The 14,400-nt window shown below is 43.1% G+C and overlaps 1 protein-coding gene across 1 annotated transcript in view; it reads right to left on the reverse strand.

Annotated features, from left to right (window-relative positions):
• Positions 1 to 14,400, reverse strand: part of LOC129330325 (hornerin-like) — a 78,741-nt gene that overhangs the window by 10,979 nt on the left and 53,362 nt on the right. Inside the window, exons 34-40 of the mRNA XM_054980355.1 lie at positions 14,203 to 14,244; positions 13,562 to 13,603; positions 13,411 to 13,446; positions 6,974 to 7,012; positions 4,104 to 4,136; positions 2,796 to 2,822; positions 2,064 to 2,099 (exon numbers count right to left, since the gene is read on the reverse strand). Of these exons, the coding sequence (XP_054836330.1) occupies positions 2,064 to 2,099; positions 2,796 to 2,822; positions 4,104 to 4,136; positions 6,974 to 7,012; positions 13,411 to 13,446; positions 13,562 to 13,603; positions 14,203 to 14,244 (255 nt within the window). The remainder of the gene's footprint in view (positions 1 to 2,063; positions 2,100 to 2,795; positions 2,823 to 4,103; positions 4,137 to 6,973; positions 7,013 to 13,410; positions 13,447 to 13,561; positions 13,604 to 14,202; positions 14,245 to 14,400) is intronic.

Raw genomic sequence — 14,400 nt, forward strand, 5'->3', positions numbered from 1 at the left:
GAGGCAGCATGGGCTGTGGAGGCACTGGTTCTGCCTTCCCCGCCACCCAGCTGGCTGCTGCGGGGGGCGGAGGAGGCAGCGTGGGCTGCAGAAGCGCCGGCTCCAGCCTTCCCCGCCACCCAGCTGTTCTTCTTCTTTGGGTCCATGGCCAGGTAAGTGGGGTGGGGTGGGGAGGATAGGGGCACTATGGGGGCTGGGGGGCTGGGAGACAGGTTTCCCCCTCACTTCAGCATGCTCCGAATCTTTATGGAGCATACCGAAGCAATTTAAATACTGGGTTATTACAAATCATTTCCCCAATTTGGGTAAACCTGAAACGAAAACCCCGCATTTTTCCCCGTGCACACCCCTACTCCACTCTATTTGATCACACCTGCCATTGTCATTCACCAACTATTATCATTCGATGTATTGTCGAAGGCTTTCACAGCCGGAGAACGATGGTTGTTGTGGGTTTTCCGGGCTGTATTGCCGTGGTCTTGGCATTGTAGTTCCTGACGTTTCGCCAACAGCTGTGGCTGGCATCTTCAGAGGTGTAGCACCAAAAGACACTGAGAGATCTCTGTCTTTTGGTGCTACACCTCTGAAGATGCCAGCCACAGCTGCTGGCGAAACGTCAGGAACTACAATGCCAAGACCACGGCAATACAGCCCGGAAAACCCACAACAACCATATTATCATTCGGCTTCTGCAATCACTCCATGCTCCCAGATATAAGGACAGATGGACTCACATTCTAGCTGTATCTGAAGAAGTGAGCTATGGCTCATGATGATAGCTCATAGCCTACCACAAATTTTGTTAGTCTTATAGGTGCTACTGGACTCTCGCTCTTTTCTACTGCTACAGACAGACTAACATGGCTACCCATCTTCATCTTTAAACTTTTACTGTCAGTGTCAACATATCCTAAGCTGTCATACTTAAATGTGGGCTCAATACATCCCTTCATCTGTTCTTGCATGTTGTCATCCTCTCTATTACTTGTTTAGTGCCAACCAGTTTGCCACACATTTGAACAAGCAGATCATCATCAGAAGTTGCCCTTCAAACCAGAATGAGACTTCTTCAAACCATGGTTCTGAATCTCATTTGGAGAGCAAGCACTTACCACTATGGTTTGCCAACTTGAACATTAAAAGCACGGGCTCCACAGACACAAGGAGGGGATCCTGTCCCTTCTGCTGACTCATTCTCCATGCTATCTCTTCTTCTCCCCTTTGCTGGCTTTCTTTTTTCCCACCCTTCACACTATGCTTTCCCTCATTTGTTCCGACACCCATTCTTCTTCTCTTGCTGGCCTCTGCTTTCTCTCCCCTCCTGGGGCGGGGGAGCTGCTGCATCTGGCTGTAGCCCCAGGAACAGATTTTGGGGAGGGAATGTGTGCCTTCTCCTGCCAGGCTGGTTCTGCTGGAATTCTCTGGTTCCCTTTGATAGTTCTTTTGGGGAGACTTTGGGTCAGTGGTTGCTCTTCTGTGTTTGGCCTAGGAGAAAGAACTGGATCCCTCCCTCAGGAAATTGAGATTAGCTGGGGGTGACTCATTCAGGGGCCTGTAGAATTGGACCCCTTGACCCAATCTATGAAACCAGGGAGGGGAGGTCTTTAGCCCTCACTCCACTGCAATTTTGGTGACATTTGCTCCAAAAACAGCCCCTGGTTATTTTTAGAATCCACCCCCCCCAAATCCTGGACCACCTCTGGGTTGCCTAGACTATGTAATCCAGGCTTACCTATTTAGCTTTTAAAACTTTTCTGCAAACTTGAGGGTTCCTATGGATTTGGAGAAACATCTACCCTCCCCCTGGGTGCCCTCCCCCCCCCCCCCGCCATGGATTTTCTGATCTGCACATCAGGGTGACCTGCTGTGCTGTTAGATTTATGATGGCAAATTACAAGTAGCAGCTGCATGTGAGAGTGGAGGGGAGAGGAGGAAGTAGGTTAATCTGTGGCTCATTCATGGCTCTCCATTATGATACAGAGATTTGTCTGAACTGAGCCATTTAAAAAAATAAAGACACATTGGAATTTAAAAAATAGGATACATGCAGAAACTGTACTTACTTCTCTCCTACTTCTATATTTGTAAGAAAAAGAGCCCTGTAAAAAATGGTAATCATATTCATTTTCAAGAAAAGGAAGTTTCCTTTGTTCCCATCAATGTTGTTATCTCCTCACTGGAGTTTCTATGACCAAATTGCTGCAGAGTAAATAAAATTACTTACAAGTATCCTAACCAAGAAATTGAGGTTGCATCAAAAGAGAATGTTGTGGATTTACAATAATAAAAATGATTAATGCAATTACTTTCTTCAACAGTGCAATGGGGTGCATTCTGCGATAAAGACCCTTGTGGAACTCGGCCTTGTGAAAGGCTCTGCCAGGAGATGAACTCCCAAATCACTGTAAAGATCAAGGCCATTTCCACACGTCTTAATGTTGCACATCCCTCATAGAATGAGGGCATCTTTATGGTACGTCATTGTGCCACGATCTTGTTTTTGTGGCATGATGACGTCAGAAATTGCACCCTGAAGACGTCCTCATTCTGTGAGGGTTGTGCGATATTACGATGAGCGGAAACAGCACAAGTCTGATGTTCAATAGGTGCCATTTGCATAGTGGTTTGGATTCCAAATATGTATTTACCTTTTGTTTCAAAAAAATCATCACGTCAGGGGAAATATTACTTACATGAATTGGCCACTGCATTACATATGGCAAAAAAGCATGGATAAGTTATAAATTAAATCACAAACAATAAATGCTGCATATTTAGAGAAGAATATCAATTACCTGTGCACCAGGGCAAACACATCCTCCCTGTAGAAATAAAAAGCATTTAGTTGCATCTTTGTGGTAAAAAGTCTCATGAAATAGAACATTTTCACATGAAATATGGCATGTTGAGAAATTATGATGTTGAGAAATTTGCTTGCACCCTTGCCAAGAAACGTGAATTCTTATTCCCTTCTAGATGGAAGAGATAATTTAACCTCAATGCAGTATGTCTGAAAGGTAATGCCAACCACCTATTTCTTTTAATTTGTAATGTTGATGTTCTGATTATCTTATACTACATTACTGAAGTTGAGCTGCGGACGGGCAGCCAGCCATCCCCCAGCCATGCATCCAGGCTACAACGCAGCCTGCAGATAAGTCTGTGAACATCTTTATTTGAGTTGAGGACCAGACTTTATTTACTTTTTAGTCTCTTTTAAACTTTTAAAGAAAATGTAGTATTATTAAAAACAGAGTTGCCAACTTTGGGAGGGGGGACCAGGCGTTTGTGCTTGTAACAATGATACAGAAAAGTGCCTTTAAAACTGTTTTATACCATAATACATGAGAAATGAAGCAAGTGAAGCTTTCCCCAGCATGTACAGCCACAGGAAAATATTTGCATGCAGATATTCTGGAGATCATGAAGCAAATTATCTCTACCAGAAGACAAAGCACAGCACTATATGTAGGACTGCTACCATGCACACAGTTATGTCATTGGTCTTTACAACAGCCACGTGTGGTGAGTTGCTAGTATTTACACAATAAAAATGTTTGGGAATCTTCTACTGCAATAATAATAAGTAATTAACACAAATTTATCTTAGTGGCATTAACAGCTGCTCCAATGTAGACAATGAGTAGAGAATCAATACTGTTTAGCTGCATAATTATAAGCACTTTTTCTATATGGTTTGCAGAAACCTTGAAAATTTATTCCCATGTGTGAAATCTTAACCTGCATTTGTGCACATTACTCAGATTGTGTCAACAGCATCCACAATATAAAGCTGTGCCTATCTGCTTTGAAATGAAAGAGAAAGGAAGTTATGTTATCAAGGTGTTAGGAAGAGACTGGTTACTTTTAGCTCCCTAAAGAAACAATTGAAGATGAGTGATGAGGAGGACCAAAATGGGCTGCAGAAAGCCAACAGGATATAAAGGGGCAAGAGAGAATTCTCATGGGCAGCCGAGTGTGGGAGGCTGAGGCTGAGCTTTTGAGAGATAGGAACAGAAGATGCAGGGCCTTTGCTTCCACTTTAATGTACAGTTAATAGAAACAGTAAAGTCAAGTTTTAGTCAAAGGGTCCATTCACCTACCTGTCTATTGGCAAATGCCATAAACGATCCATCCTATAGAGAACCCAGAAAATTGAAATCAGAATCTCAGTGTGTGGTTTATCAAAAAATTCAGAGAAGCAGGGCTTTTTTTCATCCGGAACGTGGTGGAACGGAGTTCTGGCACCTCTTGAAAATGGTCACATGGCTAGTGGCCCTGCCCCCTGATCTCCAGACAGAGGAGAGTTTAGATCGCCCTCCGCGCTATGCGGAGGACACCAGCCATGTGGGGCGGGGCCACCAGCCATGTGACCATTTTCGCTGAGGGCGATTTAAATTTTAAAACACTCCTCCCCTTGTTCCAGTTCACCCGAAGTGACATCATTGCGTGGTCCTGGAAGCGTGCATGCACTTTGCGCATGCGCATGTGATACCAGGGGCACCCCCCTCCCCCCAGGAGTTGCCCCCTGTGCTGGCAACCCACTGAGTTCCACCACCTCTTTTCCCAGAAAAAAAGCCCTGCAGAGAAGTGTTTGTTCATTCATTTAGGTCAAGGCTCCCAATTTACATGTTGGTGCTCAAGGAACTGACAGTGTGTACGTTACTGCTCCACAATGAGGCCATCACAATACAGAGCGGCTAAAAGCATAACAACTGCACAACTACTGCAAACAGCACAGCTACTGTTTAAGATTCTGGAAGCGGATCATGGGGTTGTACCCTCCTCAATTAAACCTCTCCCTTGACTATGGTTAATGAATACTTTGGCACTGACTTGAAGATTTCCCACTTCAGAATGACATTTAATGAAGAATGTTTCAGGTGGGTACCCAAGTTGGTCTGCAGTAGAACAGGAGGATTTGAGTCCAGTGGCACCTTATAGACTAATAACATTTTTTAGGGCATAAACTTTTGAGAATCTGAAGAAGGGAGCTTTGACTCTTGAAAGTTTATACCTTGAAAATCTCGTTGGTCTCTAATGTGCCACTGGACCTAAATCTTGCTAAACTAAGAATGTTGAGTCTGTAACTTCTTTTCCTTTTCCATCTTTCCTCAAAAAGTATGATGCTAAAAATCATGTGATATGACATCACTGTGCTTTGAGTTTCCTTGCTCCCATGTGGCTTCATTGGTTGGTTGTTACATTTTATAGCATGACGTGAGCAAGGGAGAGAGGAAACTCGGGACTGCTGTTTTCGTGGCAGCTCCACATGCTCCAGTATGGATCATGTTGATGTCAATGCCAGTTTGGTGAGAGCCAGTTTGGTGTAGTGGTTAAGAACAATGGGACTCTAATTTAGAGAACTGGGTTTGATTCCCTACTCTTCCACTTGAAGCCAGCTGGGTGACCTTGGGTCAGTCACAGCTCTCCGGAGCTCTCTCAGCCCCACCCACCTCACAGGGTGATTGTTGTGGGGATAATAATGACATACTTTGTAAACTGCTCTGAGTGTGTATTAAGTTGTCCTGAAGGAAGGTATATATGTTGTTGTTGTTTTGTTGTTGAAGCATTTAAAATGGGACGAGGGAATTTGCTCTAAAGAGAAGAGGGTTTGTGGGAGAAAATTCTCACTCTTGACCTATTAACTGTAATTACGGGTCTACTGCCTTCATTCTGACTGTGTCAGCCTCATAGTATGATGTTTGCACAACCAGTACACATGATAGCAAAGATTAATTTCCTCAGTCTTAGCAGGTACTTAGTAGTAAAGATTTTAAACAATCTGACAGGGTGCTCAACCTTTTGGGCACATTTTGGCACATTTGGAATTCTGAAACAGTGTGGTAGATGCAGCCACAAAATGGCTGCCACAAAATGGTTGCTGCAGGAGGCGAAGCCAACTACAACATGGCTGCTACATCTTACTTTCAGTCACACAGTGCCATGGAAGCAGTTTCTGCCAAAGCAATGTTAAAATTTGCACAGCCAATTAAATCTCCAATGGCCAATCAGAAGCCAAGCTTGACAAAAACCAATCAGAAGCCATACTTGGCAAAAAACCCACCTGGCCCCACCCACTTTCTGAAGACACTTGGCAGACATCAGGAAAGATATTGGAGGGAAAAATGGTGCCCATTGGCACCATGTTGGGGACCCCTGCAATATGGAGTGGATGTCCTTTTAACGATGGACAACCCTTCCCTCCACTGGAACCATAGTTGGGCAACAATATATGCAAACTATGTATTATTTATTTAAATGATTATATCTGCTTTTAGCAGAGAGTGCTCACAAAGCATTTTACAGTCATCGGAATAAAAAGTCACAAGATACAATGTTGAAAATTTCAAAATAAAACAACAAATGGTACACTGGTAAATCTGTAGTCAGAGGGCAAAAATAAAATAACTTTGACCTACTAAGCATTGTGAAAAAAGGCAATGCATTCTAAACTGATTTATAGTATTTCAGCACATGCATATTTTTGTGCATTAGAACTTGTATTATAAGGGGGGGGGATAAGTAGAAGCATTTCTTCCTTTATTTATTATATTCTGCTTTTCCAGAACCTGTTCAAGGTGCCTCCATGTATGTTGTGGATCTTCAAAATGTCTTGCCCCATGTGCTTTATTTACCAGCATGGATCTCCTTTAGAAGTGGCTATGGTGGCTTTTATAATAACATGAAGATCAAGTCAGGCCAAAAACCAGGACTGTTTCATCTTAGCCAATCAAGGGATTAAAGTAATCAAGTTCAGAGCTTTAGTCAACAGCAGCTACGACCACCTGATCAGATGAATGCTGACTGTGCAGGCACAAAAACAAGATACCAGTCCAAAATAAGTCTCATGATAGATTATTAATAATAGTCCATGGAAAAGATGCTCAGGTCATAATAAAAATGAGTACCACAAGCAAATTCATACTACGATACTATTATTTGTGAATTTCACCATCACGAATGACCTTACCTGGCTATTGGTATTGCTCTGTGAAGCAGAGGTTTCATTCTATAACAAAGCCAGAACGCTAGTTATTTCCTTTCGTGAAAAGCAGATTAAACTGATAATGCTATGTGAAAGAGGACAATCTTATTCATTGGCCTTCAAATGAATAAAGCAAACCAGGTGTTTAAGAGACTGTTGCAATTTAAGGGCCCAATTATGAATGATTGATAGAAAGATATTATGCAAAAAAACGCCCACGTTTTTGCCCAACTCATCAGGGAAGCAATGTGTCTGATGTTGCTGCAAAAATACAAGTTAGACAAAGAAATGTGTGTACTTTCTGCACTTATTATTCCCTGTGTCTAAATCTTATTCTTAGATATTATTTTTCTTAAATGCCATAACACTGTCCCAGCATGTCAGGTTTTGGGATGCTGGTGTCCTGAATGGTCATGTCCTGGTACAGGAAATTTTTGAATTCCAAATCAGGACAGTTCCATTGATTCAAGCAACATAAAGAGGACTGTACCAGATCAGTTATCATCAGTGTGGGATTTGTCCTGTGGGGTTCCACAGGATGCAGTCTTATCCTCCCATACTATTCAATTTCAATGTAAAGCCCTTCGGAGAAATTATTTGTAATTTTGTAATTGGATGCCGTCAATATGCAGATAGCACCCAGCTCAATATTTCTCTATCCAAATCTCCTAATGAAGCAGTAGAGGTCTTGAATCACTGCTTGACTACTCTGGTTAACTGAACAAACTGAAACTGAACCCTAACAAGACCAAGGATCAAACCACACAAGACAAAATACACTTGAATTACACTCGAATTACGCTCAAATACACTCGAATTACAAAATACACTTGAATTACCCATGTGATTCGAGTGTATTTTGTCTTGTGTGGTTGGGAAGACAGAGTCTTTGAAGGACCTCATCCTTCATACTTTTAATGGGGCTCAAATGACCCTTGCTGCCCCAGTCAAGAGCCTATAGGTTATACAGGATCCAGCATTACTGGAGAAGCAAATTAATGCAGTTGTTAAAAAAAGAAGCTTTCTTCCAAGTTAGTTTAGCCTGGAAGATGACTTGGCTGATCTGGCTAACTGAATCTACGCCATAGTAACATCAGACTAAATTATTGTAATGCACTCTATATAGGTTTCCCCACAAAATCAACTTAGAAATTCCAGTAAGTATAGAATGCTACAGCTCAGTTGTTATTGGAAACTAGATGGTGCATGCATATTACACCCACTCTGTAGTCACTTAACTGACTCCCCATTCATTACTGGATTAAATTCAAGGCTCTGGCCACCACATACAAAGCCCTTCATAGCCTTGGACCCTCATATCTGCAGGACTGCATGTCCTCCTCCTGTGCCCTACCATGACACCTGGACTCATCTGAACAGGCTGGAGAAGAGGCCACATCAAGTACAGAGCAAGAAACAAACAATGACAACAAAAACAGTGGTGCAGTGGGAAAAGTATTTTTTATTCCAATATGCTGCCCCTACACATTTCACTGATGCTTCTTCAGGGGGTCTGTAAAATTATCAATAAAACACATGCCATTAAAAACAAAATTAAAAAGAATATTAAAAGACAGTAGATACTGATCATGTACAGAGTGTAAAAACATATATACAACCACAGAGCCACAAAAGTATACAATTATATTACATGTACAATACTAAGAGGTTAACAGACATTAAAACAAAGTTATACACAACACTCACAGTTCATTCTCAAGCAGAATTACTCCAGTCTAAGCCCATTTAAATCAATGGGCTTAGACCGAAGTAACTCTGCTTAGAATTGCACTGTCAAAAATAAAATTTTATAAGTATGTTAGACAAGTATATACACAACTGACCTCTATAATAATATCAGGTGCTTTTCACAGCAACAGTTTTTCTGAGTGTGAAATGTGTTGCTGGTCTGACTCAGCCTCTTATATCAAATAAGAACTAGCCATTCAAGACTCTCATTTAATTTGTGAAGTACCAAAGTGTTCAGTTGGAGAACCAGCTGAGCTTCTTTTTTCAATACCACTTTATCCCTGTGGCTTTCAGATTTAAAAACAGCCCAGAACAAGAACTTTGTTGAGCTTCGGTTATGTTCTAAAAAGTGTTGAACATGAGGTACACCTGTTTTTTTGAGCTGGATGTTACTTTTATGCTCTGCAAATACTTATTCTCAGTTTCCTTAGTGTTTTGCCAACATACAGCGCCTCCCCCACAGCTTCTCTCCCACATACCAACATACATCTTCTCCCTCTACAATTGATAACATACACTACCCAATATGAATTACATGCGGTGAAATTGTTTGAAGGGTATAATTTCTTGTCTAGTAGATTAGTGAAACTTTTCATGTTGTTGATGAGTTTGCAGAGTGAGCCATTATTACCACAAGGAAAATATCTTGCTGGTGGACTGGATCCAAGAAAAAATGGGGTTAATTTACAGGCTGTTATGTGTTACTGTGTACCAACTGAGCTTTTAAATTAGATGTTCTTTTAAATGAAATTATAGGTTTCTTCTCACGCATGGAAATAGCATCTAATATGTTCAAATGTCTAGAATATATATATTTATAACTGACTGTTAAATGAGAGTCTTGAATCTTGCACTGCACCACTTTTTTGTTTCTTGCTTTATCTGAGTGGGGCTTCTACAGGTGCTACCCTGCAAATGGCCTGGACACGAGCAAGCTCTGGAGTAGCCCCCATCCTGCCTACAGGCATCAGGAAGGCTCCCACACTTTTGGTTTTCTGCAAACTATGTAAAATAGAACTATTCAGGAGGGTTTTTTAAAAAATAAAGTAATAGGGCTGCATTATAATAGAATGATTCGGGAATACATTTTGATAGAGAGAATGGGACTGTGGACTTTATTATTAATGTGTATTAGCTGTTGCTGTATGTTTTTATCTTGCCCTCCCTGCATTATATTTCTGCTTACGTAATACCACTTCTCACATTGTTTAACATGTCATGTTTAAGACATATACCTTGTTTCAGATTTCTGCAGTCCTATCCTTACATTGTTTATTTGATGTCTCCTCGTCCTATTGATTGTATTGACATTAAATAATCCACCTAGAGTCATAGTGAGAAAGGTGGACTATATATAACATAAATAATAAATTTCAATCATGCTTGGAAATCAGGACTAAGCCTGCAAAAGATTGTCGGAGAGGAAAATTGGGAGGGGACTAGAGAAAAAGGCAAACATATTCCCCCATCCAAAGAGACAACAAGAAAACACTCTGATTTGGCTTTGTGGTATTCTCATCTTGCCCAGTCTAATTGACTACATCATGTCTTGCTGTCATCATTAGAGGTGGGCATAGACGGGGCAAAACCCATGGTCTGTGGGTCCATGGTCCATGGCATTTCACGGACCACAAACTTTTCATGGTCTAGCACCGGTTTGTGAACCACCCTGTTCATTGGTCCGGGCCGCTGGGAGCGCTCTAACGCCCCCTGCTCCAGCTGACTGGCTGCCAGTCTGCTGGAGCAAAGGGGGAATTTAAATGTTAAAGCACTCCTGGTGCCACTGCTCCAGCTGACTGGTGGGCCTTCAGTCAGCTAGAGCAAGGTGGGATTTAAATGTTAAAGTGCTTCTGGCACCGCTTGCCAGTAGTGCTGGGAGTGCTTTAACCACCCTGCTTCAGCTGACTGGCGGGCCAGCCAGTCAGCTTGATCAGACCATGGACCAATGGACCGGCAAAAAGTCCAAGGGGGAGCATGGAAAATAGGTGTCCCATGACCTACTGGTTTGCGAACGCCAAACTGGCCCAGTCCCTGCAAAATTTTAGTCTGTTTTCCGGTCCGTGCCGACCTCTTGTCATCATATTGCCTACATTAACTTTGATTTGCTAGATCATACAGCCAACATAATGAAAACCCTTTTTAAAAAATGGCACCAAAACAACTGCTGAGAGGGGTAGCTAAAAGATATGAAAATGAATGAAATGGCACAAAAATTGTAAGTTAAAAAAATTTCGTACAAGATTTTAGACGCGTAAAAACTTTTTTTAATGCATTGAAAAAATTAATCCCCAGAATTTTGGTTGAGTCTTACTGGAGACACAGTTCATCTGCCATTGGGGTGCTAGAAGGAGATACAGAATTATGTTTCTTTAAATGTGAACATAATTTCCCCTTGCAATGTATTTGAAACTTATTAAGTTACCTCTTCGGGTTTGTCTTTGCATTATTTTAGGGTCTCATTACACGTGTCAAACTTGAACTTGATAGGGGAAAACCCGGGCTTAACTTGTGTTTACTGTGTGACTGGAAGCGTACCTTTAAAACAGTTGGGGGGGGGGGAGCAAATTGGCTCCTGTGCATGTGCAGATGCAGGAAGAGAGTCTTCATTCCCTTCTTTGCACTTGATGAGCTTTATCTAGCAGAGAAGGGCTGTGGGAGGAGGGGGATCCCACGCCTCCACCCTCCACCCCCTGCCTCCCTTACCTGGCCAGCAGGTGAGATACGGGGCCCCCAGGGCATGCTCCCAGGGGGTGTGGCACACTTGATCTTGCCCAATTCAGGCCCAAATCGGGAAGATTGGGCCACTGCGGAGTGTGAGAGCACTCCCATGCCCTGCAGTGGCCTGTTCCAGGCTGATTCGGTCCCGATTCAGCCCCCTGCAAAGTGCAGAAGTGCTTCCAGGGCGTCCACGGCCTGCACAATGATGTCACTCCCCAAGAGTGACATTATCACATGGGCTCGGGTGTGCGCATATGCTTTGCACATGCATGATGGACACCAAAGCAGGTAGGTGCCAGGGGCCCACCTCCCGCCAGGAGGACATGGGGACCTGACAACCCTAGGGGGGAGAGCTATTTGTGTTATGGCTGGTTCCAAAGGTCTGCCCAGGATCTGCCCACATTGTCTAATCATGCCTGGGCAGATATATGGAACTAACTGTAAGACAAATAGCCCTCCCCCACAGCCCTTCTCTGCTAGTTAAATTGTGTGGGCTGGAAAGAGGGAATAAAGTCGCTCCTCCTGCCTCTGTGCGTGTATGAGAGGAATTTATGCTTCCCCCCCCCCCCCGCCCCACTGTTTTAAAGGAAAGCTTCAGGTCACACATTAAAAAGCACTTGTGTTGGGGTTCCTTCCCCAATCAAACTCAAGTTTGAAGCATGTAAAGAGACCCTGAGAGATCACCACGTATAAAGATACACCACAGAAAACAGGCATAAATAATCATGCACATTTTCAGAAATTTTGTTTCATATTGAAAGCTGTTCCACAAATTTCAGCCACAGGCATGGGTTGCTTGCTCTTACCTGGATGGTCCAGCCTAACCTGATCTCAAGTCTCAGAAGCTAAGCAGGGTCAGACCTGGTTAGTACTTGGATGGGTAAAACTACCAAGGAAGTCCAGAGTTGGTAGGCAGAGGAAGGCAATGGCAAACCACTTCTGTTCATCGTTTGCCTTGAAAACTCTATGGGGTTTCCATATGTCGGCTGTTACTTGATGGCACTTCCCCACCACATGGGTTGTTTGTCTTTCAGCAGAATGTTCTGAACCAAGAAACCTTATCAGAAACAAGGCCCTCCTCATGCCCTTTGCCAGCTATATCACAGGGCCACATCTAGGCTAAATGGCAAGGAGTCCAGTAGCACCTTTAAGACTAACCAACTTTACTGTAGCATAAGCTTTTGAGAACCTCAGTTTTCTTTATCAGAAGGTGCTACTGGACTCTTTGCCATTTTGCTACTACAGACTAACACAGCTAACTCCTCTACATCTAGGCTAACATCTGTATTTAACAGAATACTGCATTTTAAACTCACCTCATTTCGGCACCCAGGGCCGAATCAACGGGGGGGGGCAAGGGGGTAGTCTGCCCCCAGTGCTGCCAAAGAGGGGGCACTGGGCACAGCTGCCAGCCGCCAGGAGTGCACTGGTGGCAGCGTGGGCAGCTGAGCGGTGGGGGGGGGAGGCCACCTGTGCCATTTGCCTGCCCTGCAGGACAGGGAGCTCGTGGCAAGCCGGCCACCCCCTCAGCGGAGAAGACAAATGGCACAGGCAGCCTCCCAGCTGCCCGCGCTGCCACTGCCAGCTCTGCAGCACACCATGTGCCTGGGCAGCCAGCTTGCTGCGTTGGTGGCACGCTCCACCCCTGCGTGATGATGCCACAGAAATGATGTCATCACGCAGCACTGGGAGCAAGCATGCGCTGCGCGCACACGTGGAGGGGGGGGGACTTGCGTTGCCCTCAGTGCCAGCAACCCTAGATCCAGCCCTGTTGGCACTGATTAACAAAGTATCAGTGCAATCCAAAACTGAGTACACCCTTGTAAACTCATTGACTTCAATGGGTTTTGAAAGGTGTAACTCTCTTTAGGCACAGTATCAATATCAGAAATTATCAAGTTAACAGAAAGATAGTCAAGGTCAAAATGGAGGAAATTGTTTCAGGACATGCTTACTTTTTCACTTCGAGCTTTTCTGATTAGAGTGTGGATCTGCAGAAAAACAAAGGAAGGAAATTTTGAACTTGCTTAAAAAAAAAAAACCTTCAAGAGACATAACAGCCATTCAGTGTCAAAAGCCAAGAAAATAGATACAGGTAGTGCTTACTTTTTCACTTCGCGTCTTTCGTATTAGAGCACGAGCTGCAGCCTGTGAAAAAAAGTAAAGGATACCAAATATTAATTGTACTTGTACTAAGTATGCTTATTGTTTAAAAGCAGTACTTTTCTAACTTTCTACCTTCAGGGTGCTTTTCCACATTGAATTTTCTGGCAAGGAAGGCATTTTATCTGTCTTGCATTGCAAAGGATGCTGGGAAATAAATTGGGACACACACTCCATTCAAGAAGTTTCTTGCTTGGGCCTCTTGGGTTTGTGAATTGCCTAAATGTGCTCTTCAGCACACCCAACACTCTGCTCATGGCTACACATTGCAACCCAGGTTTCCTAGCCCTAGATCTTCTAATTGAGGAGGTGCTGGTAAGCGTCCATGAAACCCCAGTTTGAACACCTTTTCTTTAGAACATGAGCTGCTGGGACACTTAGGCTCAGTTAGTTTGATATCACAACTAGTAGCTATCAAGGAGTTTGGGTACAGAGCTGTGGGTATAATTCAGTTCCATTAAAAATAAATGGCAGTTTTGTCATGGTTTTCAATGGCAATGGAGTGTACTGCACTTCTGGTATATAGCGGCCTGCAAATAGGAGCAATTCAGAACCAATAATTACAGCATTCGGGCTGTGCTTACTTTTTCACTACGGGTTTTTCGTATCAGAGCACGTGATGCAGCCTGTGAAAGAAGTAAAGGATGCTAAGTACTAACTATATTAGTAACTATTTAATAAATAGCTTGGATCTATTATACGTTTGATAAGAATGTTCATGTGTTCCATTTGCATGGATTTTTTTTATAGTATTGGAAAACAGTATGTCTTTGTGAACTTGT

This window comes from Eublepharis macularius, chromosome 5 (genome assembly GCF_028583425.1).
Source record: "Eublepharis macularius isolate TG4126 chromosome 5, MPM_Emac_v1.0, whole genome shotgun sequence".
Classification (NCBI taxonomy): domain Eukaryota; kingdom Metazoa; phylum Chordata; class Lepidosauria; order Squamata; family Eublepharidae; genus Eublepharis; species Eublepharis macularius.